The following is a 23,076-nucleotide window of genomic DNA, read 5'->3' as shown; positions in this document are numbered from 1 at the left end:
CTGGAACTGGATGATCCTTGAGGTCCCTTCCAACCCAAACTCTCTGATTCCCTGACCAGCTGGATTCTAACCTCCATATACACACCCCTCCTCCCACTCAGCAAGTTCTGCCAGCTGGTTTTACCTGCCTTAATTGCAGTAAGAGTCTCAGTAAAGGCCAGTTCTACCCCTCAGAGCAGCTCCACTCACCCGGTGCCGGAGCCTCTTGATGTGGCGCAGCCTCGCGATCCATTTGGAGGGGTAGGTGTCCGTGGGGTTGGATCTGCTGTGGTGGACCTGGGAAGCCATCTGGGTTGGGAAGGGTGGGGAGAAGCAGGGAAAGAGAGGAGCCACATTAACATAACAACAACAATAAAATTAATCCGATTTTTGTGTGCAGTTTGACAGCAACTGAAATCCAGCTCTGAGTTAGGACTGTTCAGGTGCCAACTCTGGCTTCAAGGTCAAGTAGAAAAGTTGTTTCTTTGCTTTAGCAGGCCCTGCTTGTTTCCTTGGAAGATGGTGATGGCCCAAGGCAGCAGCTGGAAGTCAGAAGGTCTGGGGGAGCTGGGGGTACTCACATTGGCATGCAGGGCCATCTGACGGGCCACAAAGGGCAGGTTCTTGTCAGAGATGATCTTGGCAACACTTGTGTCCACCAGACCCTCCATGTCTTTGGTTTAAAGGAAAAGAAAAAAATTCTTGTAAGACAGTTAAGAAGAAGCAAAAGGTTGCCAGTAACTAAACATTTAAGTCAAATAAACCTGAGGAATTGTATTACACAAGTCCCCACCAGCTCCACAGCTCCCACTCTAACAGAACCCACTCTGCAGCTTAACACAAGTGGCTCCCAAATTCTGGCTGCTCCATAAAGGTTTGGGGAGAGCCTGCTGGGCTCTCACATGAACAAAACTGTGAGCCAGAAACACCCAAAAGTGCCCCTTTGGTAAAACACCTGCACCAGCACTGCTGAACCCTCCATGTCCTCCAACATCCCCAGGCTGTTGGAGGGATCTGCTCTGCTGCTGGCACTGTGTCCTGAGCTTGAACACAATATGAGCAATCCAGTCAAGGTACACAAGCAGGGCAAACCCAGATGTAACTGGGCAAACTGGATCCAGAGAGTTTCTCCTAGAAGTTTTAACTTTTGAAACTCAAGCCCTCAACACAGCAAAGGCTGAGGACTTCCCACCTTTCCGACACTGCAGCGTCACCAGGTTACAGTCATAGTCCAGGGGGGTGATGATCACATGCACAAAATTGAACTGCCCCTAAAGAGAAACCAGTAAAAGAGTCAGAAACATTTCCCTGGCAGCACTGTGGTTTGAATGTCAAACTCACACCAGACACCCCACCATGGCCAACAGCTCCCCCCATAATCCCCACACTGTTTTTAGGGTAACACCCACACATGAAGGTTTACAACCTTGTAGTGCTGCTGTAACACACCCACAAGGAAAACCCCCTACCTTTATTGTGCCCAGTTTAAAATCCTCTCCAGAATCATTGTAAACGATAGAAACAAAATCATTCCCCAGGTGCCTCTTCTTGTCACAGCGATATTTATCCAAATCCTTTGTGGGCATCAGAGTAGCAATGTGGAAAATGGCTGGAAAGGGAACACAAAGATCCTTAGGCTAGGCTGGGAAAGCAGCAATGGTCACACGCCAGTAATAAAAATACAAACTGTGCTCCCTCAATAGGTTTGTCCCCATTTTTGAGAGCTGAATCCCATCCCACTGGATGCCCCAGGGGTCCCTGGAGCAGAGTGCAGCAGCCAGTGGGAAGGACCACAGCAGCATGGGGAACAGACCCTGGGTAAGGGAGGAAAAAGAGCTTAAACCAGGACTTGCCCTAACTGAGCTCTGCAGAGCCCCAAGGCCACAGGGAGTGGCCTACAGCCATCCCATGGAACTGGACTCAGCATGATGAGCACAGAGCTGTGCAGAAAAATTTGGGAAGTTCACCATATCCTGCTGGATCCTGGATGATTTCTGCACTGCTTGGTGCTGCAGCAGCTGGGTGACACTGCAGTGATATGAGCCATGGCCACAGCAGTGACATTCCCTGCTCCAAACTGCTCTCCAGAGAAACACAGCAATACTGACGTCACCCTCAGTGAACAGCTTTCACAGCACCTTGGGGACAAGCAGCTAAACCTCTAAACTAAACCCTGTCAGCCTTTAAAGAGCTGATCGTTGCACAGATTTACAGAGCAGATTGTTTTACAGAGCAGAGCATCATAAAACTGGTGTGATTTTTTTTGTTAAGAAAGGCAGATATGCACCTGTCCTGAACTTCATCACATAGCCTGCAGAGCTAACAGAACAGGAGGGGATCAGAGCCCCAGGACATCCTCACTACATCCCTGGGAAGGAATCAGTGTGTAAGGCAGGTCAGGTGAAGTCAGAAGACACAGACCATCCTTCCAGCTCACCTTGCATGATGTCATCGTGCCAGCAGTAGGTGAACTGTCCATCCTCCCCACACACATCCAGGCCACCCAGGTAAATCTTATCTGGCTGACAGTCCTTGAGCTCGATGAGCTTGCCCAGGCCCGTGAGGAACTCGGTGTAGCGATAGGAGCCGTGCTCGTTGGACAGGATGGCGATCTCGTTGTTGCTCTGGGACACAGGGACATGTCACAAGTGATCCCTTCCTGGGATGAGGTGACTGCCCTCACAGAAGGGCTTCATGCACGCACTGATTTTTAGCACAAGAAACTAAGGAAAAGCAAGGCTGCTGCAGGAGCAGGGCAAATCCCACTGCTGGAGAGGTTCCCAGCATTCCATAAGGATTCCAGCCCCTGCACGCACTCACCTGGCCCTCCCCAACATAGAGCACTGCAATCTTGTGTGTGTCGTAGGATGGGATCTGATCCAGGAGCTGCACCGACCTCTCAAACGTCTGCAATCAAAACAGGGACCCCACCTGAGCAGCCTGGGCTGCTGGGAGGTGTCCCTGCCCATCGAGGTCCCTTCCAACCCAAACCATCCCAGGACTCTGTGATCTTTAAAAAAATCCTCTCCACAACCCCAACACAGAGAATCTCCCATCTGTGGCACTGCTGGTAGGAAACACCTTTAAACTGCAGCACCTTAGCTGGACACTTGTGATTAACATTTGCATTCCAAGAAAGTCATGAGGTTAAAAAAATTAAAGATTTATAAAACTCCTTGCCTACCTCATTTGGCAACAAGAGGGGTTTGTTGTTTTCATCACCAAAGAAGGGGGAGTGATACAACTGTAAAAACACAAAGCTGAAGGAGAGAGGGAGGGAAAAGTCTGTTACAATAAAAATGAAGTCAATTTTGATCTGTTGGATGTAAGAACATTATGTACAGCAGAAAAAGAGAAGGAATTAAAATGCTAACAGGGTATTATTCATCTTTTAGAGACACTCTGAGTGCCTGGACTACTTGCAGTTTGCAATAGACCCCTGTCAGAAAAACAATAATGTGTCAAACAGCAGCAGCCACAAAAATTCCCTGTTCAAAGGCACGGAGTGGAGGAGCAGGAATGCCCTCCACAGCTCTGGGGGCATTTCTAGGCTTTCAGACACAAATTGTACAAAAATTTGCATTTTACCTGCCCTCAATCAGATGAAAATTGTCTCATCATGCAATTTCAGACAGCTAACAATATCCCCAGTTCAAAAAGCAACAATTACAAACCTTCTTCTCCTTCTTGGGATTTTGCACATTCTATTTCTTGAAATGCAAAACCAGCAATTCACTCTGTTCACAGCAAAATTAACCCTGGGTAACCTGCAGTCAAACCACAGCCCCTAAATTGAGTACATTAAGTACAGGAGGAAACTATTCATCTATTTCTTTCACCATTTGGGAGTTCTGTTTCCTAATCCCAAAATTAATTCAGTGGTACTGTGCTCAACAGGTCTGTACTAGCTCCTGAATCAAGCAGGTAATTCATTTTTCAATCAGATGCTTTGCAGACCCCACCCAAGCAGCCCCTCCTGAAGGAGCCCCTGATGGGGCAGCTCAGGGGCCCTGCACCCACCTGGGGTTTATCCCAGGGACTTTCTCCGCGTTGGAAGCTGCTGTCCTGCCCTTGAAGGCATCTCTCTCGATCCTCTTCCCCCTCCTGGACGGGGCAGAGTCGGAGATGGTGTAGCCCCGGGGCCGGTGCCCTGAGGGCGAGCGGGGTGAGGTGACAGCCCCGGTGCCACCCCCCGGCCCGGTGGCCCTGCTGTCGTCCCCCCTGCCCAGCCAGCTGCCCAGCCCTTCCCCTTCCAGGTTCCCCGACTGGGATTTGGATTTCACTTCCGTGCTCAGCCTCCTGGGCACCTCCCGGCCGTTGGCATCCTTGAGCACCTCCTGCAGCGTCTGGAGCTCGGGAGAGGAGCTGGACTTGCTGAGGGGCTGCGAGGGCTGGAAGGAGAGCTCCTCCAGCACCCGGCCCTCCTCCCGCCCGATGGGGATCCCGCCCTCCACCAGCTCCTCCGACTTCAGTGACTTGTCTTCCTGGCTGGAGGTGGAGGAGGACTGGAAGAGAAAGACACACAGAATACAAGTTTTCAAGGAATCAAAGAATCCCAGAATGGTTTGGGTTGGGATAGACCTTAAAGCTCATCCCGTGGTTGCTCCAAGCCCCACACAACCTGGCCTGGGACACTCCAAGCAGTGGAGCAGAGAGCTGTGGGGCAGCCACAGCTTCTCTGGGCACCCTGCGCCAAGGTCTCCCCACCCTCACAGGGAAGGATTCCTTCCTTTTCCTGACAGCCAGAATAAAAGCTGACAACAGCAATGCTCAAGGCACCCCAACACTTCCAGGGAAACGTGGGCAGGAAGCAGCACAAAGCAATGCGGATCAAGGTCCCTGATAAAACAGGGATTTTCCCCTGAATCCTTCCAGGCCATCCAGACTCCCAGCACCATCAGTGAGCTATTTCTGAGGGTGCCATGAGGGAATTCATGCACAATCCCTTCCTGGCTGTCACCCACTGCTCGCCCTGGGCCTCTCCTTACCCTGCTGTAGGAGTCCTGGGCTTTTCCAAACCTCTCCTCGCTCAGGACGTGCTCGGAACACGAGGTCTCCACGTCCTCGCTCTCCGGGGACTCCGCAGGGGACTCGGCCTCCCTGAGCTCCATCTCCCCCGCGCTCCCTTCCTCCAGCACCACAGCAGATTCTACGGAGACACCGGCACGGGAGCTGTGGAGAGGGGACACGGGGACGAGCCCCCCTCCTCTCCTCTCAAGTACCAGCCTTTTCCCTACGGGATCTCAACGGAAGGCCATATGGAATGAGTGCCCTGGCATTTCTTGTCATGTCAGACTCGCTCCTGGCTCCCCTTTTTCCAGGGAATAAATCACCTCACCCTCACAGCCAAGGGCTGCCTGCCTTGGGCTAAGGAAGTGCAGCTGTTTTTTCCAATTGTTGCTGAGGGACAAGCAGGGCACGGGATGAGGAAACGGGACCTTGGACATGGGTTACCAGGACAGACAGGAACTACAGAGATGTAGGAAAGTACCGGATAAAAGCTCGCTGGAGGCATCAGCTCTGTGCAAGGCTGCAACAAAGGGAGCTTTTCTTGTACTGAAATGCAACGCTTCTGTGCCTTGAGGCCTACAAGGAGATCAGAAATTTTCCTAGGAGCCACTTCCTTGCAGTTTGGCAGCTTTCCTAGAATGTCTCAGGAGAAGCAAAACAATTCAGCCCTGAACATGTGGAACGACGAGAGCAGGGGTGACACGGGCACTGCAGGTGGCATCTGCTCAGACACACAGGGAGTGGAACCACACTGACAAAAAAGCTCCGTGGAAGCCCTGCCTACGTGGAGGATTTAACCTTGGATCTGCTCCAGGCACTGACCACAGGGATGAGTCTGACCAAAGGCTCCTCTGGCCTTACTTTTTGTCCTGAGGAAAAGGCTGGAGAACAGGAGGCTTCCCATTATGCACACAAGGGACTGGAAGACCAATCTGAAAGGCCAAGATTTGTTTTCCAAAATAATAACAATAATAAAACCAAAAATTAGCACACACAAAACATAAATAAAATCAGCAAAATTAAAAAAAATACAAAGAAAAAATCACTATAGCAGCTTTTCCTGGATTGATTTCAGCTCGCAGGACCAAAGTTATTTCAAAGAAGCAATTAAGAGTTAGCATTGCACACACAAACCTTTTAAAAATACAAAACAAACCAAAAGGAACCAAAACAACGTGCTGATCTGGTTAGCTGTCCAAGCCAGAACACACCTGCAGATACCCAGGGCTTCCAAGCTCCCCTCCTACACCACTGCCAAGATTGCTGGTGCTTTGAAACAACCCAAGCACTAATTATTCTTTAGGTGGGAAGAGAATAACAGGAGCAGAGAGAAGTACAGAAAAATATTGAACTGCAGCAGCTTTGTGTTGCTTTGAGAGGCCTCTGACAGCAACCAGCAGCAGCTCAGAACACCCCACTGCTCTACTGGGAGTTTTCCAGTAAAGTAAAGAGGCAGAAAAACATTTGAACCCTCTAATTAAAATCACAACGCACTGCAGGTTATCAAAGCAATGCAGGTGTTGTGCTCATAAGGTGTGTAATTTGATCTCCACTTCACTTAATTATGAAATCAATTTTACTGAAGTAGAGAAAGATTTCATACTTCTGTAGAGCCTCTAAAAGGCAGAATTTAGCAGGTTTTCTGCCGAAATATATTTCTTTTAATTTAAAAATCTCTTAACCAGCCTCCATGCTGGCTGAACTTTATCCATATATAAAATATATACATATTATCAGCTGCTTTTATCTTTCTGTGTCCAATTCTGGCAGATCCCTGGGCTGAGCAGCTCCAAGGGGAGCCTGTCCTGCAGCACACACTGCTCTTCTCACAACTGGGAGCTTTTCCACTGAGCAGAACACAAAGCCAATTGGAAAATGAAGCTGCAAATGAAGAATTAATTAACCCAGCCACGTTTTGACAGGTCATTTAACACCTGGCCTCATGACTCACAAGCCACCCCAGCTAAAAGCAAAGTTGCTTTAAGAAATTGTCTGCACTTGCAAATGTTGGATCTGGCTTGGACTTCTTCATGCTAGTCAAGATCCCATTTGTTGAGAGTGATGAGACTGGGGACAGACAGGAGACATGGAAGGGGAAAATGAGGGATGAGGGATACATTTTCTATGAATCAGAGGTGTTCTTCTATGGCAATACTGTTTGGTTGTTTTTTTCCTTAAATATATATAAATATACCTGCCCAGGATATGCTCCTGTGCAACTTCCCTTGACAACTGGACTGGTACATGGAAGAGAAAGAGGCCACTGCAAAGGGAAATCAAGTGAGCAGCTACATCAAAAGGAAGGAGAGACTATATGAAAAAAAATTATAAAAAAATTAAAAAGCACAGAGTTTAAAATGTAACCAAGAGCCTAGTTTAAAACAAACAAATAAATAAATGAAACAAAGGAAAGAACAAGCTGGGATAAGCTCACCAGATGCCAAAGGGATACTTTAAGGGCACAAGGTCTCAACACGAATAAGGAGGAATAAACACATCCAACAGTGCAGGCTCCAACTGCTCCCTTTGCAGAATGCATTTTGTGAGGCTTAGGAACAGAAAATCCCTTCCTGATATCCCAGCACACACAGGAAACCAGGCTGAGCCTTTCCTGACCTGCACAAGGTCACTTTTAAACCCACAGAAGAGTCTGGAGAATAGAAATCTGGGTAAAGACTCACAGAGGTTTAACCTCTAAAGAGGCAGAGCAGGCATGTGACAGTCTGACAGCAAAACTTCTTCCAAATGGTCCTTCCCCAGCCAGCTCCAGCAAGTCTGGTTAACAAGGATGTGGGCCAAAATTACTCTCAGACTGGCACAGGAGTGGCATTCAGGTGGTGTGGGTTCAGCTCTCCACTTAGCTCCATATACCACAAATTTTTAGTCACAGAAGCGTTTATGGAAAATAATTACTTTGTTTGTTTGTAAGACGTGATAATTTGACTCCAATTTTGTGTTTACACGTTCTGAAATACTAAAATATACCCTGCCCTTCTTAAAACAAACCTGAAAACTGGCATTTTTACCAGATTTCCAGACAATCCGTCCCATTTTTCCCCAGCAAAGCCTGGTCTGCTGGTACCACTGCTCAATTCTGATGGTGTCTGCAGTGCTCAGAGCCTCAGTGTTGGATATCACTGGATAAGAGCTCGAGCAGGGGCTGCAGAAAGCTTCAAAAATTGCAGCTGTTAGTCAACACCAATCTCCCAACATTAACAGCTTTTTAAGAGGAACTAGCAGCACATTAAACAGAGTGAAAATCCTCAGCCACTGTGTTAAAGTCAAGCCAGCAAATGAAACTCGAGTGGTTCAACTGAAGGCTGACAAGTCATTTTCAGAGGTGGGTAAATCCAACAGGATTTGCATTCTGCTCTAAAAGCCAGCAGCAACCAACTCCTCCTGGCTGGCAAGGTTTGGAAGAGGCCATTCCCCAGGAACCTGCAGCTCTGAGTGCCCGACACAGACTCCCAAACTGAAGACAAATGGAAATGGAAACACTGCATGGAAAGATCCATCCACAAGTGGGATGCCCAGATCAGCCCCAAACAAGTGGGTGAAGGAACAGATCCATGACTTTGTTCATTTTCATTTGGGGAACACACGAAACACACGACTCCTGCAAAGCAGCTCCGTTACTCCCCTGTTCTCCTCTTCCCCTACAGGACAGCAGAAGCAAGGAGGAAGGGAATTTTTCACTTCTAGGGACAAGAACTGATTCCCTTTCTCATTGCTGGCCCCCCTCACACTCCCAGCTGCTCTAGAAGCCCTGCAGAGACCCAGCAGAGCCTGGAGCTGTTCACGCTCTGCCGGCAGCTCCCACCTGTGTTGGAGCGCTGCAGCAGCGAGGGTTTGGCCGTTCCCGTGGCCAGGCTGGAGGAGGGCACGGACAGGGATTTGTACAGAGCTGTCTCTCGGTGCTCCTTGAAACGTTCTGCAGCCATGAGGGCGTTGGAGAGCTCCTGCAGAGGCATGTTGTTGATGTCTGAGGAAAAGGGGCTCAGCGGGTTCTCCAGGCTCATCAGCCAGCTCGTGTTACCTGCAGCAGACAGTTGGGGAAGGGGTCAGTACTCCCAGCTCCCCCAAAGATTACAGCTCGTGTTGAAAATGCATAAATTGATTTGGAATTTGCAAATAAAAATCCAAATGGAGCAAGTTCTCAGTTCTTCTGCAGAATGACTTGATTCACTTGCTACTCCCAGTGTTCTGCACTTCACCCCAAGCTCCGCAAAACCCACCCCTGGTAACTCACTGCTACAGCAGATTCCCAAAGGCATCCAAAACACTCAAGTGTCCTAATTAACACCAGGTCAGTTATTTTCTCATGAAACAGCTCTCAGCTGAAATAGGTAATTCCTGTTAATCTCGTGGAACATACTGGTGTTCAAGAATTTTGACCTTGAACAGGTTGTTATTCCTTCCTTAAGAGCAAACATAACTGTGCAGCTGCCCAGACTTGTGGATGTCCCATCCCTGGAGGTGCCCAAGGCCAGGTTGGACAGGGCTTGGAGCAACCTGGGATAGTGGAAGGCGTCCCTGCCCATGGCAGGGGGTGGCACTGGATGAGTTTTAAGGTCCCTTCCAACCCAAACCATCCCATGGTTCTATAGTTTCAAAAGTCAGTAAGCCACAAACAGATCCATTTACAATCAAATATGGATTTTTCTCCTTCACCCAGGCTCTGGTTTCTCACCAAATCCAGGATCCCACCCCACACTCAGGTACCCACCTGTGGGCCTGCGCACCAGGATTTCTGCCCAGCCCTGGGTCAGCAGTGGCACGTAGGCAGCCAAGTTGGCTTTTTCCTTCTGCAGGGCTGTCTGTGGAGCAGGACTGGCCTTCTCTGGGCGAGCTGCAGCAGCAGGAGGGCCCTGTGTCCCTTGGGAAGTCGAGCCACTGGGAAAATGGGAGGCTGAGCTGTCTAAGGCACCAACACGTAAGGCATGACCACCTGGCAGGACAGACACAATCCAAGGGAGAGGCATGCTTAGTTAGCCCCAAAAATATCCCAGGAATGAGGCTTTTAAGCTCCTCTAGCAGCTGCATACACAATAACCTGGTTTTATTTCCCTTGTCATTACAATTATTATTGTTACTATTATTTCATTTCAATTATTAAACTGTTCTTCTCTCAATCCACAAATTTTCTTCTCCCCTTCCAATTCTCTCCTCCATCCCCCCACAGCGGCCTGCATGAGCACATGGGTGGGGCTTAGCTGCCAGCTGGGGTTAAACCATGAAGAAAATTTTACCTTCCATGTGTTCTTTATAAACCAATTTATGGGATCACCAAAGCTCTCCTGCAAGGAGAGGGAAGCAGGAGGAGCCCCTGGTACCCACCCCTCATTAAACACCAGACAGCTCCAGGTCTCAAATTAGCTCAGACAGAGGAGGCACCTGGAGCCTTCAGCCTGTGGCAGGGCCCCAGGAATGGCAAGGAGAGCCCAGGAATGGCAGGGAAAGCCCAGGAATGGCAGGGAGAGCCCAGGATGGGAACTTACCTGACATGGATCGGACTCTGTTGCGGGAGCCCCTGCAGACCTGCTGCCCAGCCTGGGATTCCAGCTTGGCTGGAGCTTCCTTGGTCTGTCTCACTTGCAAAACAGGGTCTGAGCTGTAGGAAAGAAGACATTGGTGATGTTGAGAGAGGAATCAGCCGTGATGGACAAATGAAACATTCCTCTTACAGCAAGAGGAAAAACTACAAAGATGTAGTGGTTTAGGTGACTTTGTCAAGTGGCGACTTCTAGACATGGGAGAGAAACTTACCTTGATTCTGGGGTGCTCTGGAACTCTGCAGAGTCCAGGCCAAGCAGGGACCTTGTTCCTGTTCCAACACTTGTAGTGATGGTCACCAGCTTGTTACCAACCAGCCACGTCTTGGTCCTTCCTCCAGCCAGCAGAAACTCACCCACAGGAGACCTGGGAACACATTTGGGGTGAAGATTCCTCAGGAGGCAGAGGACAGAGCTGATGTCATTAACCATGCAGGAGGTGCTGCCTGCTTCCCTTCTTTACACAGCATCTGTGCCACTCCCCTTAGCTGCCACCATCCACGTTACCCATCAGGATGATGGATGAGCTTCTGCAGCAGACTCTGGTTATCCAGCACAGACATGGAGCAAAGTCCTGCTCCAGACCTTCAAGGCATCTCCTCCAGACAGGTCCAGGCTGAGGCAAAGGATTTGTCAGATTTGACAGAACCACAGAACGGTTTGGGTTGGGAGGAACCTTTAAGTCCATCCAGTGCCACCCCCTGCCATGGGCAGGGACACCTTCCACTATTCCAGGGTGCTCCAAGCCCTGTCCAGCCTGGCCTGGAACACCTCCAGGGATGGGGCATCCCCTGGGAAATCCATTCCAGCACCTCACCACCCTCACACAGAAAAATTCCTTCCCAATATCCCATCTAACCCTGCCCTCTGGCAGTGGGAAACCATTCCCTGTGTCCTGTCCCTCCATCCCTTGTCCCAAGTCCCTCTCCAGCTCTCCTGGAGCCCCTTTAGGCACTGGAAGGAGCTCCAAGGCCTTCCCATAGCCTTCTCTTCTACAGTCTTCCCTCATTTCATCTCCTCTTTAGCCAAGATTTTATCAGTGAGGAAAGGCTTCAGAGCCTGGGCCTGCCAGAATCCCAACGTTTTTCCACCAATAAAGTGAAACACGAACCTGAAACCCACCCATGTGTCCCTGGTCCCTGACTGACCTCTTGGGCACAGCAGTGAAGTTGGAGAAGACGTATCGAGCCATCATGTCCAGACAGGTCTCTGTCAGCTCCAGGTGCAGGTTTTTCAAGTTGTCATCAGCCTGAGCCATGGAGTTTTCATCTGCAGAGCCCAGGCTCGAGCTGGTGATGGATGTTTGGATGCGACTGGAAGAGAATACCCCCAAGTGACAGATCAGATTGCTCCATGTCCCTGTCCCCACAGACGGCGGGATGCAGACCCTGCTGTACATGCACGTGCCAGCCATCAAACCCAGGGACTGGGAAACAGATTTTGGGATCAGCCTCATGTTGTGCTTCCCAGGTTGTCGTTGCAGGAAGTGTATTTTCTCTGGAGAGACTCCAACGTCACTCAGCTGGCCAGGCCAGTGCTCTCTGATGTTGGTGGCCCATGGGCAAGTGCACCAAGCAAGGAGTGAGTGGCAGCTCTGAGTTCCTAATCTATGCTGAGGGCAAGCATCCCATGACCAGCACCAGCTTCCCAGGCAGCAGGTTGCCCATGAGCCAGAAATTGGGGCACTCCAGACTTCACTTTATAATCCTGTGGTTTGCTTTTTTCTCTGTTGCATCTCTCCCGTATATTGATTTTTTCCCCCTCCAAATTCAATAGCTACATAAAACCTAATTTAACTTGAAATAGGAAAAAAAATTGCACTCTGAACAGGAAATTGGCACAACAATAGAGAGCAGGTCTGCCTTCAAATCAGCCAAATCAGCAAGGCACTTTAAAACCATTTCTGTTTTAGGCTGGACTGCAGTATTTTATAAAGACAACTCCTTATGCCATTGTAATACAAACTAAGCTGAGGTACAGCCAAAATTTTTATGATGTGGCAACTTCTTTGGCTTCATTAAGGGCAATTATCTGAACTTCTCGTTGCTACCATTTACACATAAATGCAAGAGAAGAAAATCACCTCATGATTAATGGGGATATCAGAGAATGCTGGAAGGGTTTGGGTTAGAAGGGACCTTAAAGCCCATCAAGTGCCACCCCCTGCCACGTCATGGACACCTTCCACTATCCCAGGCTGCCCCAAGCCCTGTCCAACCTGGCCTTGGACACTTCAAGGATCCAGGGGCAGCCACAGCTTCTCTGGGTAACCTGTGCCAGGCCCTCCCCAGCCTCACAGGGAAGGATCTCTCCCATAGAATGAAGTGTCAGAACTATAACTGCAATTCAGTCACTTCAGCCTCCTTCCCCCAAACACCAGATAGAGCCAAAAATAAAAAACAAAAAACAAAAAATCAAGTTCCACTGACAGCAATCCTACAGGTTAAGGCACAAATCTTCAGGTTCAGCAGTTTAACACTCAAGGGAAGTGATCCAGAAATACGTTTAAGAAGCTGGCATCAATAATTTCACATCTTTCATTAGAGCAGGTCAATGCTTGCCATCAAAACCTGTCAATCAATCAAATCAATCTCTGAAATCAAATCTTGTTTTCTTTAGCTGTGAAATCAACAATTCGTATGGGCTGAGCACACCCTTCACTGCTCTCTGGAAAGACAAATCCAGCTTTTTCATGGCATCATACTTGAGACCAGGACACTTCATCAGCTCCTTCAGAAGAACAAATCCTAAACTGAGGCCAGAACTATTCCTCCTAGAACTGGAAGGAGGGCTCTCCATAACTTTGCAGAGCTTCCAAATCCTCTCCTGAAGCAAATCCCCGCTTGGGAGGCTCAAGTTTTAGTGAGCTGTACCCAGGATTCTCACTTGTGCAGAATGCAACCTTTTTCCTTTCTTTGTGTGTGGGTTTTTTTGTTTGTTTTTTTCTTTCCCCCTTTCATCACTTTTACTTTAAAAACAGAATTTTTTTTGTTGCTAAAGCATCAGAGAACATGGCAAAGTGACCACAGACACCCAGGGTGTGATGTGGCATTGGGAAGCCTCGGGATACTTTCCCAAAACCTTTGCCTGTGGCTAAGGCCAGTTTTTGATGGGATAACCAAGTCATGCAAGCATCCCACATGCAAATCCACCCTGCTTCCACCCACCCTTGCAGTAAAACCTCCAAGGGCCGAGTTGCTCTTGGATTGTCCCCATTTAAAGTGCCTCTACCTGCGGACCACATGTTCAGACACACTGATGCTGCGGGATCGGAAGGCATCAACTGCAGAGGGTTCTTTCAGCTCTTTCACTGGAGGAGAGTTATTCAAGCCTTGCTTTGCATTTTTGGCTAGTCTTAAACTACTATGTGGAGAAGCACCAAGCCCCAAAAGAGGTCACAGAAGGGAGGAAACCATTGTAGGGATGTAGGTTGAAAGGTCACAGTCACAGGGTCAATATTGGGGGATCCCGGAGGGTGATGGAAAATAAAACAAATGCCAAAAAAAACCAAAAAGAAAAAAAGGGAAACAAAAAGAAATTAAAACGTACAAACAAGCAGAGCTGAAAAGCATTAAAAAGACAAACCACATTTTGAAAACAAGATTTTAAATGTGCTACAAAACAAATGAAATTAGTACAAGTTAAAAGAAAAAAACTGGTTGAAATGACAGTTGGAATACTGTGCTGTTCAGCAAAGGCAAGAGCACATGAGGGCTACCTGGGCACAGATTCCTCAAGGCTGAGGAGTTTTGTGCAGTTCAACCTCCTCTTGTGTTGCCCCAACTCACCATGACTCAACACCTGAGGGCTTCCACAGATCCTAAAATGCTTTACCTGGACCAGGTGGCAGCAGGTTTTTCTAAGAGACAGGGACCATGTCACTCACCTCTGTCCCCACTAAGCCCAGCCCAAAGCTGAGCTTTCTCCCCAGTCACAACACACCCAGAGCCTCCCAGAAGTGCCCCTTAGCCCAGCTCGAGGCACTGGGGACACTGAGCCCCCCGTTCCAGACCCTCCCCACACTGCAGCACCAACAAACACCCCCTGGCTGGGGATGCTCCTGTGCCACCCCAGCTGCCTCACACCAGTGGCTCCAGGGAGCCCCCTGGACTCTGAACTGGCACAGAAAGGAAATTACTGTTCACACTGTCAAGTGCCAAGCACACGTGGGAGATAACAGCAATTAAGATCTAAGAGGCACTTTAATTAGTCACTGAGATGCATGCCAGGCTCAGGGCTAATTTGGGCAGAACAGTTGGTCCAGCAGCTCCCATTCCCATGGGTAAAATGCAGGCACTAACTCAACCCTTCTGGCTGTTTCTAAACACAATTTATTTGCCATCCTCCTCTCAGTGAGCTCCTACATCTCAGATTGCCACCTGGAGGGATCAGAATTTCTTTGTCCTTCGCCCAACACAGATCACTTTTGGCTACAACTGCTGCAGAGAGCACAGGCTCATGCTCAGGGATCATCACCTACACCAATATCAGGACATCCAGCAACCCTGGGAACTGCTGGGATTGTGATCCCTTGGAACACCCAGCACCTCAGCTATGGCAGGGAAACAATCTTTGGGCTTAAGGAGTGAAAACCAAGCCCAGAGGCTTCTCAGGCAGGGAAACTGGTATCTGCTCCAGGCCTTTCCTCTGTGCCCTGGCCAGAATCCAAGCTCAGCCAGACCCAGAGGCAGTGGCATCCTGCCATTCCAGTGCTTCGGGCACTGCCTGAGTACAGCCACACTCCTCAGCAGAGATTTCTGTGGAAAGTGGTCCATCAAAAGCCTTTAGATACAGAAGTATTCCAACCTGGTAGAATTTAACAGGTTTTTTTAGGGGGAAAAAAGAAAAAAAAAAAGATTAGTTGAAATTCTAATTGGAGAGATGAGTGTCAAAAGGCTTCTCTTCCAAGTTTCTGGATGAAGGAGGAGGAGATGGGAGAGATGAAACACAACACAGGGTTTACAGCTGCAGCAGTAGGGCAGGGATGGTGTTTCTTCATTGCAAGGCTCTGCTGCAGCCTTGCAGGTGAAGTAGAGGCACTTTCCCCAGGGTTCAGATGCCACCATGTGCTCACTGCTCACAACACTGAAGCAAGTTAAGTGAACCAATTTAGGTAATCCCTGCAGGTAAAAGGACATTGGAGAAACCCTGAATGCCTTCCAAGGAATATCTTCCTCTCCTGGCAAATGTTACTTTGAAAGACTGCTGGCAAGAAATGCTCTGACTTCTGAAGGCTTCACTTAAAACTGTCACGACAGCTTCAAAATTCCAGAAAAAAAAGGGACCAGGACATCCAGACAGACCAGCTGTGTGCCAGCCAGTGCACTGACCTGACTGGGAACACCATGGTAAAACACAGTACTGGCTCTCTAATTTATCCAGGTCGTTGATCACAACCATTTCTCTGGCAATCATCTGAAAATCACTCGTTGCAGATCAATCATCAAAAGGAGTTCACACAATCCATATGAACACGGGATTCTGCTACTGCTGGTATTAATTCTGGTATTCTCTGTTCTGTTATCTCTGGTAACATTGTATTGACACACCCCAACCTGACACAACTGTTGATTTTCAAAAGTGAACACCAAAAAGGCCCCCACTGCTTGCCCAGGCCTGCAGGACAGGCAGCACTGCCTCAGCTGCCCCACCACACTGTCAGCCTGGTTGGATCCCAGCTTCTCACCAACCTGAGTTGTCTTTGACCTAAAGAGGTTTACTTTGCTTGCTTACTGCACTGCCAGATTTGGGATCACTGCACCCAGCCTCCTTCAGGAAAACGCAGGGAAGGGCGTGAGCACGAGAACAGGGAACACCAAACCCTGCTGGGGTCAAACAGAATTTACCTCTTTGGCCTCTCGTTCAGGCTGGTGCTGCGAGCCCTGAAGCTGTCCTTCTCTGGGGTGTCATCAAAGGACAGGAGGACGTTGGAGCGCAGGCCCTGCCATGGGGACAAGAGGTGACAACGTGAACAATGTGCAGCTGAAAGTCTGCAACCACAGGCCAAAGCATGAGAGATGCTGACAAGGAAAATAGAATTTTTGTACTTCAAACAACCTTTCAAGTTCTCAGATCAGTTTTTAAGCTGTCGTTTCTCCTGTATGCTGCTGGATTGAGCAGTGCCATTACCTTGGTGATGTAGGGGACAAAGTCCTTGCGGAAGGGCAGGCGGCAGCGGATGAACCACATGGCGATCACGTGGTGGGCCAGGCAAACGATGTACTGGTTAAACCTGCAACAGCAGAGAAGGCCCACAGCTCAGTGTGCACAGCTCAGTCTGACAAACAGAACTGGTCCTTTACCTATTGAAAGTGTAAAGAAAAAAAGAACCCCAAAAATTCTGTTCAAGAAAAACAGGTTTTTGTCCAAGGTGATGATGTCCTAGAATTGTATCATGGAATTACAGAATGGTTTGGGTGGGAAGACATCTCAGAGACCATCCAGTTCCACCCCCAGGGACACCTTCAACTGTCCCAGGGTGCTCCAAGCCCCGTCCAACCTGGCCTTGGACACTTCCAGGGATCCAGGGGCAGCCACAGCTTCTCTGGGCAGCCTGTGCCAGGGCCTCTCCACCCTCACAGGGCAGAATTATCCCTTCTTTAGGAAAAGCCTGGAGACACCAGAATGAGCAACATCCCATAAATAAACTTGAGTCAAAAACTATGAAAAAAGGCTTTGTATGCTCTCAATTTCAGAGATGAGAGAGAAGCACATTCCTGTGTCCTTACTTGGAGGGGTTTGTGTAGGGCAGGGAGATGGCGAAGACGCTGGCGTACTGCTCTGCCGCGAAGTTCCGGTACAGGTGAGGCAGCCTGGCCAGAGCTGCAACAGTCCAGCAACAAAACCAGCACAGGTGAGGCCTCAGCACAACCATTCAACATCCTAACTCAGTTTTATTTCTAATTTTTTGGTTTTTCTAAACGATCAATGACATGGAAGTTAAAATCAGAGTATAACATCATTCAAGGAAGAGAAGGCAGCTCGTATTTCCATATGGCTGCATGACACAGAGAGTGTTTCTCTCTTCAGTGCAAGAGATTTATACCGAAAACTTTAACAGATGAGGTGATCAAACATTTATAGCCTGAGGACGGAGCAAGGCCATCACAGTGCATTCCATATGACCAACCCAATCAAACCCCCATATTCCACGCCAAAAACACAACTGCAGAAAATGAAAAGAACAACATCACGACTTACTTGACAGAAATTCTAGGAGAGGGATTGCCATGTTGGCTGTGGCAGAAATGTGGGTTAGTTTGACAATGAGGACAGGCAGTGCCTTGATGATGATGTCGGGCATCTCCACGCTGCAGACTGAGAGTGCCACCACGCACTGGTTGGCGCAGCGGTAGATGAGCCCATGCTCCAGGCAGTACACGATCTCACGCTGGGGGAGCAGGAGAAACTCTCAGCACACTGGAAGGACAGCCCTGAGGCACCACCTCCTGACTCCTGTCCAAGGTATCCCTGCTGCAAGGCCTGTGTGACACACCTGAATGCTAACACTGAGCATTCTCAAGTATCTGCAGCTTTAAGTAATGCTGCAGACACTCCAGGCCAAAATCTTATCAGGGAACTTGAATCAAGTAGGTAGTTGAGACTTTAATATTAAAATTTTCTGATTTAACAGAAATTTTGTGTTTATAAGGGTCTTACTGTAAAGGGTAAAGTCACTCAGTGACCTGTGAGGGGGGACAGGTGAGGAGCGAATCCACAGTTAATCCTGCATGGAGTTAGCAAAGTATTTTTTCACCCCAAATTCAGCAAATGCAGCATTTTCCAACAGCAAAAGGCAGTGTTACCTTGCACTTCTTTCTTCTAACCAGCTGACAGGCAAAAAAATGCTCTACAGGCTCTGCCCTCCCTACACCCTCCTATTTCCCCTATACCTGCTTGGCTTTGTCCAGGTAATTGTGGTAAGATATCAGTGCTGTCAGCACAGGGACCACAGCCAGGTGCAAATCCGTGCGGGAAAAGCCTTCAGGGGTCCCATGGAGCCTGTCTGTGGTCTTCTTGTCTGTGAGCTGACACATCACACATCCAGTCAGGGCACCTCTCACTGAAATACCCTCTGAAAGGCAGTAGAAGGCACTGCCCACAGCTCCCCTTGACCCATGTATATACATATATTCATATACACACATTAAGAACACTCATTGTTATCTATTCTGTACCTAGAACAACCCTCACAAAAGAAAGGGTGAGTGAGTGGCAACCAGTCCACTAATTTTTAAAATATTAATCTGAAGACAAAAAAAAACCACTCAAAAACCCCCTCCAAGCAAGCCAAGGAGCTGGGGAATGTGCCTCAGTGGCATTACCATGTTGCTCAGTGCAGAGGCCAGGTCGTCTATGTTGCAAGGAGAAGTTAAAAATAGCACTTTATAGCGGAGGGATTCGGGTAATTTGTTGAGAACCAACTTCAACACCTTCCAGTCTGTCTCCTGCAAAGACAGAAAATGTTAAGATTGAAAATTTTTGCGTGATTTCACTCCAGTTTGGAAGGAAGATCAATCAAATTGCAGACAATGTGTCATTTCCTGGGCAGATGTAGGTCTTGTCATGGTTGATACAGAAAAAGAAGTGGCACTTAGCTGTCACAAGTTTCTCCCTGTCTGTCACCCAGCTCTAGGTGCAATATTGGCACCACAAACTGGAAGAGAAGTTATATTGAGATCTGACAGCCAGCATTCAATTCTCCTAAGCACCAGCACCAATTAATTCCCAGAGCAAGCCAAGCCCTCAGCACAGAGCCATGTCCAATGCCACACTCAGGAACAATTTCTGTTTACAGTTTATTGGTGATGAAACATTCACGAAGTCTCAAAACACCTCACAAACTTGCAGTGGGAGATGTTTTAATTTCAAATGCCCTTTCAGAAACAGGATAGCTTATTGGATCTTGTTTAACAAGCACAGTTTTTGCCCTTGCCTGCTCTGAAGCACTGAAATGAAAGCTGTGCTTGTTTTCTGAAGAGCTGGACTGCTGCTCCCACTGGTGGCTGTGAAGCTGCACAAACACACCCAGATTTTGAGCAGGAGGAGCAGAAATTGCTTTTCAGGCTCTATTTAAGTACTCTGGGCTGGAATTCCCCAGGCAGCTGGTACCAGGAGTGGACACAAAGATGCCAGGAGTGGACATACCTGCTTCAAACACTGCAGGAGGACCCCAAAGACCATGGAGTAGGGCAGGTGTCCCACCCGGACGGTGGCACCTTGCGAAGGCACGCTGGGGCTGCCTGAAGGTGGGGAGAGGGTGCCAGGGGGCTTTTTCTCAGAAGCCCTTTTGTCTGCCTCTCTGCAACACAGAAAGGGAGAAAAATAGGTGTCAGTTTTACAGCCTATTCATGTGATCTACAGCACTACCCTATCTGGGAGCCAATTTAAAGACTGAACAATATAATCTACATTTTCAATTAAAAAAAGCACAGGATTGCTCAGTAGACACACAGCAATGAGCCAGTTTGGTCAAGTGAAGGATTTTTCTATCCAGGCCTGTAGCAAATTTAGAAAGGTACCTTTTGGGGCATGTTACACAAAGAACTTTAAGCAAGCTATAAAATTAAGAATAGCCAGACTTGTACAAATCATCAAATCAAAATTCAACGATTTTTAAAATTCAATGAAACCAGTTTGAGGCAAGAAATTGCAAATTTCAGGGGGAAGTTTTGTGAGCAGGAACTTAAATTTCATAACTGAGATTGAGAGCTCTGCAGGTTAAGTGATTTGTAAGAACAGTTCACCAATGAATTATCGGTTCAGACAATCCCAAGCTGTAACTACAGACTGGTCTAGGATTTGGAAGATTTAGAAAAACTGCAGATTGCTACTGATGGAACATTAGGCTCATCAAGAATACAATTTAGTTTGGAAAAAAAACAGCTTTTTAAAAATAAAAAATAAATTAAGAAGTGTCCAAGGCCAGGTTGGACGGGGCTTGGAGCAACCTGGGATAGTGGAAGGTGTCCCTTCCCATGGCAGGGGTCGCACTGGATGATCTTTAAGGTCCCTTCCAACCCAAACCACTCTGTGATTCTTTTGCTTAACACCATGAAAAACCTACACAAAATCGCACAGGCAGTAGGGGCTGAACCTCACTGCCCCATCCTTGTTGGAAAGGCCAAGGCGGTGCAGGGAGTCAGCTCGGAGCATCAGCAGGAAATCAAACACCTGGAACAGGGAAAACATTGGAATCACTCAAACCCCAAGCCACAGGAATACTCTCCCACCCCCACACGATATTCCTCCGGGTGCAAAAGGATTTTTAAGAGATGCCACGGCTTATTCTGCAGGAAGCATCACTTCTGGCATCACACTGCCTTTACACACACATATGAGCCAAGAAACATTTAATTCTACTTCTTGCAAGCTCTAAAGCACCGAGATCCCACCTGCCACCCAAAATTCCCAGAGGATTGTGCAGCTGTGGCCCTGGGAGCACAGGGGGCTCCTCCTACCTGCAGCCTGATGCTGCTGGCCACAGGAAGGCTGTAGGAGTACTTGTAGTGGCGCTGGACGTGCTGGATCAGCATCTCGTACACCCTGGTGGCGTGGCTGGAGGGCAAACTGTACAGCTTGGTCTGCAGGCACAGAAACACAGCCCAGCCACAGGGATCCTGTCACAAACCTGGGGCTGCACTGCCAGTTCCAGGAGAAATGCAGCAAAAACTTGATCCTCAATGCAACATGAACAGGGGGCTCTGGAAGGAACATCTGCAAAGACTCCAGAGCAGCTCTGTCTGCTCCAGAGGAACAACCTGCTCTTACAACTTAACCACAGCCCAGGACATGCTGCCCAAACACTACAAATCTATTAAATCTATTCAGGGTTATGAGCTCCTCCTTTCTGCTAATTTATGGCCACATCCTCCCTCCACACAGGAAAATGTGGTCGTCTGCGATGTACAATGGAAATTAAGAAAATAGAACGTTTTGCAAACAATTCTACAGTGCTCAAAATCAAAGGATTGACCAAAACAAGAGTTAAAATATTAAACAGTTAAACAAAAGTCAGAATATTTAATAGTGGGAGAAGAGTTATCTAAAAAGCCAAGTTCATCAGAAGAGTATTATGAACAATCTGTGTTTAATGCTCTGCAGCCTTTACCTGAAGAATTATCAGGAGCCCAAGAACTGCTGTCTTGACATCCTCCAGAGAAGCTGAATATGACAGCAAGTCCCTCTCTTCCAGTTCAGAAGGAGATGACAGAGAATGTGCAGCCACCTTTGCAAGAGAAAAGCAACACATAGTTTAAACACACCTTTTCTCTATCTCCATGCTGGAAGGCGAGGGAAGCCTCTGGAAGCCATCCTTGCTGGAAAAGCTGCCAACCCTGCCAGGTACTCACCTTCTCTATGATATCCAGCAGGCTGTTGAAGTGATGAGTGTTGCAGCCTTCAGCCAGGTCCACCAGCAGCTGAGTGGCCAATTTTCGGACCTGATGGTCTTTGTCCTCTGGGATGTGAGCCAGCTGGGAGATCACCACCAGGTTTATCAGCTCTTCCTGCAAGAGGACAGGACCTTCCTAAGCTGTCAGATGTTCAGCCAGCACATTAGAGAAATAATTTCAAACAAAAGATGTCAGCTGTTCTGATATCAGGCTTGTTCCTCCAGTTTCCTTCCTTGATCTCCTCTTCCATCTAACAGGTATTTCTGTCTGCCATCCCTCCAGATCTTTGTGACTTTTATTGAACTTTTCGGTGCTTTGGTTTTTGTCTCTCCTATAGATTTGACAGCCCAGGCTCAAACAGACAAGGGATTTCTAGGCCTTGGTTTTTTGAGAGAGAGAGGAAACACCAATAGCTTCATGTTTTCACAAATCTTGAAGGAATCCAAGGAGCATCTGCCCCTTCCTGCCCTCTGACACTTTGGGCATACCCTGAGGAGCTGAAGACATCTCTGGAGCTCTTCCCTAACTCCTCTCTCAGAGTTTCCATCTTGGATAGCAATTAAACTGGAGACACCAAGACAAGTCACTGCTCAATATGTCCAGTCCCCATCCTTTTACAAAGCTTTAAAGTCAACTTTGCACCTCTCACATTGACTGTCAATTCTTCCAAAACAAAATGGACATGGAATTAATGGCCTTAAAACAGGGAAGCCAAGACACAACCAGGTATATCCTCAAACCCCAGCAGCTCCTACTGAAAGCTGCACATCCCTGTATCCAGCTAAGGACAAATAATGGCAAATCCCCCTACAAGCATCCCAAAGAAACAGGTCTATGTGGGCAAGGTTTAGTGCCTTCCCCACTGGCAGAGAGAACCTGAAGCCCTCAGGAAAATGTGCCTCACCAAAGGCTTTCCCACCACCTGAGACCTCACCTGGGATCCCCAGCAAACACACACCTCATAGAACTGTCTGTTGATGCTCAGCACAAAGGACAGCACATCCAGAACTTTAATCCTAACAGCACTACGGCTCTCGTTCCTAAAACAGGAAAAGCAAATCCAAAATGAATAAAATAGAGTTGTTGATATTCAGGAAAGGGGGAAAAGTAAAATTAAAGGAAAATAAGAAACTTCTTCAGAG

The 23,076-nt window shown here is 48.1% G+C and overlaps 1 protein-coding gene across 6 annotated transcripts in view; it reads right to left on the bottom strand.

The window, feature by feature from the left end:
* TSC2 (TSC complex subunit 2) overlaps positions 1–23,076 on the bottom strand; it is a 32,324-nt gene that overhangs the window by 1,596 nt on the left and 7,652 nt on the right. The window contains exons 14-41 of one of the 6 annotated variants that reach the window (XM_010392281.4): positions 22,893–22,974; positions 21,893–22,048; positions 21,652–21,768; positions 21,002–21,124; positions 20,608–20,714; positions 19,689–19,842; positions 18,866–18,988; positions 18,434–18,568; positions 17,742–17,931; positions 17,270–17,363; positions 16,671–16,773; positions 16,388–16,482; positions 13,773–13,904; positions 11,690–11,854; positions 10,756–10,908; positions 10,488–10,600; positions 9,716–9,937; positions 8,810–9,025; positions 7,184–7,252; positions 4,968–5,128; positions 4,000–4,484; positions 3,164–3,239; positions 2,800–2,886; positions 2,417–2,603; positions 1,449–1,588; positions 1,172–1,250; positions 561–652; positions 190–288 (exon numbers count right to left, since the gene is read on the bottom strand). In XM_010392281.4, coding sequence (XP_010390583.2) covers positions 190–288; positions 561–652; positions 1,172–1,250; positions 1,449–1,588; positions 2,417–2,603; positions 2,800–2,886; positions 3,164–3,239; positions 4,000–4,484; positions 4,968–5,128; positions 7,184–7,252; positions 8,810–9,025; positions 9,716–9,937; positions 10,488–10,600; positions 10,756–10,908; positions 11,690–11,854; positions 13,773–13,904; positions 16,388–16,482; positions 16,671–16,773; positions 17,270–17,363; positions 17,742–17,931; positions 18,434–18,568; positions 18,866–18,988; positions 19,689–19,842; positions 20,608–20,714; positions 21,002–21,124; positions 21,652–21,768; positions 21,893–22,048; positions 22,893–22,974 — 3,955 coding nt within the window. The remainder of the gene's footprint in view (positions 1–189; positions 289–560; positions 653–1,171; positions 1,251–1,448; positions 1,589–2,416; positions 2,604–2,799; positions 2,887–3,163; positions 3,240–3,999; positions 4,485–4,967; positions 5,129–7,183; positions 7,253–8,809; positions 9,026–9,715; positions 9,938–10,487; positions 10,601–10,755; positions 10,909–11,689; positions 11,855–13,772; positions 13,905–16,387; positions 16,483–16,670; positions 16,774–17,269; positions 17,364–17,741; positions 17,932–18,433; positions 18,569–18,865; positions 18,989–19,688; positions 19,843–20,607; positions 20,715–21,001; positions 21,125–21,651; positions 21,769–21,892; positions 22,049–22,892; positions 22,975–23,076) is intronic. The other 5 variants (XM_010392280.4, XM_010392282.4, XM_010392283.4 and 2 more) reach the window with 5 other exon arrangements.

This window comes from Corvus cornix, chromosome 14 (assembly GCF_000738735.6).
Source record: "Corvus cornix cornix isolate S_Up_H32 chromosome 14, ASM73873v5, whole genome shotgun sequence".
NCBI classification, from domain to species: Eukaryota; Metazoa; Chordata; class Aves; order Passeriformes; family Corvidae; genus Corvus; species Corvus cornix.
Note: the sequence above shows the minus strand (reverse complement) of the source record. Positions and strands in the feature narration are given on the sequence as shown.